Source organism: Geospiza fortis, unplaced genomic scaffold (assembly GCF_000277835.1).
Source record: "Geospiza fortis unplaced genomic scaffold, GeoFor_1.0 scaffold40, whole genome shotgun sequence".
Taxonomy (NCBI): domain Eukaryota; kingdom Metazoa; phylum Chordata; class Aves; order Passeriformes; family Thraupidae; genus Geospiza; species Geospiza fortis.
The window spans coordinates 28,374,059-28,377,384 of NW_005054297.1; the positions used below are offsets into that span (position 1 = coordinate 28,374,059).

The 3,326-nt window shown below is 36.7% G+C and overlaps 1 protein-coding gene across 1 annotated transcript in view; it reads left to right on the forward strand.

The window, feature by feature from the left end:
* The first annotated feature begins 2,784 nt into the window (after nt 1-2,784).
* The window catches only part of ASIC5 (acid sensing ion channel subunit family member 5), a 16,375-nt gene continuing 15,833 nt past the window's right edge, over nt 2,785-3,326 (forward strand). Inside the window, exon 1 of the mRNA XM_005415580.2 lies at nt 2,785-2,824. Coding sequence (XP_005415637.1) covers nt 2,785-2,824 — 40 coding nt within the window. The remainder of the gene's footprint in view (nt 2,825-3,326) is intronic.

The following is a 3,326-nucleotide window of genomic DNA, read 5'->3' on the forward strand; positions in this document are numbered from 1 at the left end:
AAGACAGATGAATACAATGTGGAAAGGGTTCAAAAGAGGATGGCAAGAACAACAAATGTTTGATGTAGAAAATATGGCCCTTTAAGAAAGATGGAAAGAATTGACCTGTATAACTAAGAGAAGATTGTGGATGGAAAAGTGAGAAATACTTTCCTTTCAAAAGGAAGGGCAATAAGCAACTTCCAGTACACCACAGGATGGTGAAAGGAGTAACTAGTTTAAATTATGTTAGGATAACACTGGCATAAGAAAACAAAATAAGGAAATTCTAGTATCTTTAATCATTAGAAAACAATTATGAGAGCTCATGATTTCTCCAGTCATAGCTGATTCCTCATCAATGTAGAGAGAGACTCAATGAGTCTTCAAAGTCTCCTTGAGCACCTCCTGCTGCAGCCCCTTCTGCCCCCCATTGCTGAATCTACTTTCAGCACATGCTCTAGGGAAGGAGCAAGACAGATGCTTGCATATACTGTTAGTTACCAGCATTCCATGAAATGGCAATGGCAATACATTACAACAATCCAGGTAGTGATCACTCCATTGTTATTTTCCTGGTTTGCCTTTTTCTGCTAATATTTTTGTATGAATTGAGTAAAAGTATTCGTAGTCTGCCATATTAACAAATGCATTACTTCTGTCTTAAAAGCAGATAATATTTGAGATGTTTCTATTAAAAGAGAGAGCTAAGCAAAACCTCAGAAGCATTAATGTCAAAAAAGAACTTATAGAGGGTGATGCAATGTAACAGGCATTGGAAAGAAACATTTTAATATATTCTAAAAAATACAATATTGTCCCATGAAAGCTAAATATACACCAAATTCATAATGTGTACACATGCATTTTATCTCACCAACCTATAAGAATTCTCAGAAGACATTTTGCTGCAACTAGGCTATAAAGAATTAACTTTATCAGAAACAAGTTATCTATTTGTCTCAGGAAATAGCTATGTAGTTACGCTGGCTGCAGCATTACTTTTTAATTTAGCACCATAACAGCAGAACTGAGCAGCACTTAAGATTGACTTCAAATAATAATTTGAGTACAAAATTTGCATTATGCGTGAATGCAAAAAACGGTGACCACCTCTGTCAACAGCTGGTTTTCCTATCTTTACTGCATTAAGCATTAGGGAATGTGTGGTTTTAATAACCAGACACATATGGTAGGAGTGAGTGGCCAGAGCAAACTGCCTGTGACCAATTTACAACCTGGAACCTTTTTGTCCAAGCCATTTGGGAAGGATGAACAAACATAAGATGGTTGGTCTTCGCCCATTAGTGTTTGCTTAAGAATTAATATAAAACAACCATAAAAGAAATTTTTCAAAATAAATTTCTCATGTAAAACACAAGGAGACAACATAAGCCTTGTTCATCTAAAGTATTGCATAAGCATAATAACTCTTTGTAAGGCGGCAACACAATTAAAAAAAGAAAGTTGAATCACTTGCTGTATATAAAGCCAAGTAACTTACAGTTTGTGCTTCTTAATTCTATACACATAACAATATAAAAGATTAACATAATTTGTTTTATGAACTCAAGCAACTCAGGCAAGAGGTGTTGTCTGGGTTCTGTGAATTACAGCGGTTTGAATTAATAAGAGTCAAAGGATATGCAGGGCTCAGAAACTGCTCAGCAAAGCATCAGCTGGGCTCAAGTTACAAGCATCTTAAAAACTGCTTGTGTCAACACAAGTGCTGTGCAAAACTTGTCCTGGCAGAGAGTCCCAGCAGTGAGGCAACAGTGATAAATGGAGCTGGGAATTCCAAGCAGTAGAGTACGGAAACCTGTCAGCCAGAAGTAATTAAATGGAGTTTAGTGCTTTACCTTGTTGCTTGTAGCATTAACAACACAGCCAGAAAATAGCAAACAACCAGGCAGTGAGGCACCAAGGACCCAAGCTGATACACTTGGTAACCCAAGAACTCTGTAGGTGACCAATGGGACAACTACTAACAGAGGGAACGAAGTAAAGAGATCAGAAAGAGAATGTGAGGGGGCTTTTTTCTTGTTTTTTCCTAAAGCATTAATGAAGTTCATCCCAGGTTTGAATATTCTAGCATTATTATTCACTTTTATTAGATGTTCAGCTCTTTTCTTGAAATAAATTTCAAACAAGATAATTTTGCACATCAACAAAAAAAGCAGCCTCTGTACTTTTGCACAAGGCCTTGCTGATTGTGGCCTGCATGTATATTCATCCTTGCCTACAGGGTTAGTTCTTAGGAGTAACAGCTCATTTTTGCTGAAATGTCCATAAGAACATTTAATCTGGAGCTGGTTCTGAAGGCAGCAATTCAAAGTGTGGATGAACTGCATCCTGTTGCTGCTAGGAACCCAGTGAAAGACATTTTACTGCCCTCCAGACCAGGAAGGAGCTCCTTATTAATTTCAAGAGAAGCCATTCAGTTCTGAACAGCGCAGTATTTTAGCAAAGATCATAGGCCTTTCTAAAACAAAAGGAAAATATATGAAAGAAATTTGTAAGGTGATGCAATACACAAGTGCACTTGCACTACTATTAGCATAATAAGTAATTGAAATGTATATAAAGGTGTACATCTGATCCTGTAATCAAAATTATCTCCTTCACATTGCACACTGTGTTAATAAAAGGCAAAACATAGCAACCCCAGCAGGTAAATTACCAGCCCCATGTGTCATTGAGAATCACCTCCCATTCGGTGTTCTATAAAAGCCATTACCTAGCAGTCATCACAGTGGTAAGGCAGCTTCTTATCCATCCCTTCCCTACTGAAATAAGCACGGCCTCATGGACCAGCTCAGGAAATTCATTCAATGGGATGCCAAAGGTATGTAACTAGGTATATTAGAGTACTTTACCAACAGCTTTGTTATTTTTCATCTTGTCCAAAAGCAGCAATACCTTGTACCTTTTCAAGATACAACAAAGAAGGGAGAGCTCAAAAAAAGCTTGTAGAAAAAAACTTGTATGCTTACTTAAGAAATTTTAAAAACCTTTAGCTATTGGCCCTCTGTGTAGCTAGAATAAAGCTAATACAGTTTTAACCAGGCAATAGCTAAATAGCATTTTCTAAAGAAATCTGGAAGTAGAGTAAGGATTCTTTAAGGCATTCACAAAGTAGTGCTGATGAAAGCAGCAACATGCTACTATTAAATAATCCTATACATTAAAAGCAAATCTTTTAATGTTTTTCTCAGGTGAAACATCATTTTTACTTACTACTATTTACTGTACTAGCTATGCACAGGAGGAGAAATACAGCTTAGCTTAATGTTTGCTTAGATTCAAAGTTACACCTCTGCTGATTAAGGTAACTAGTGTGTTTTGAT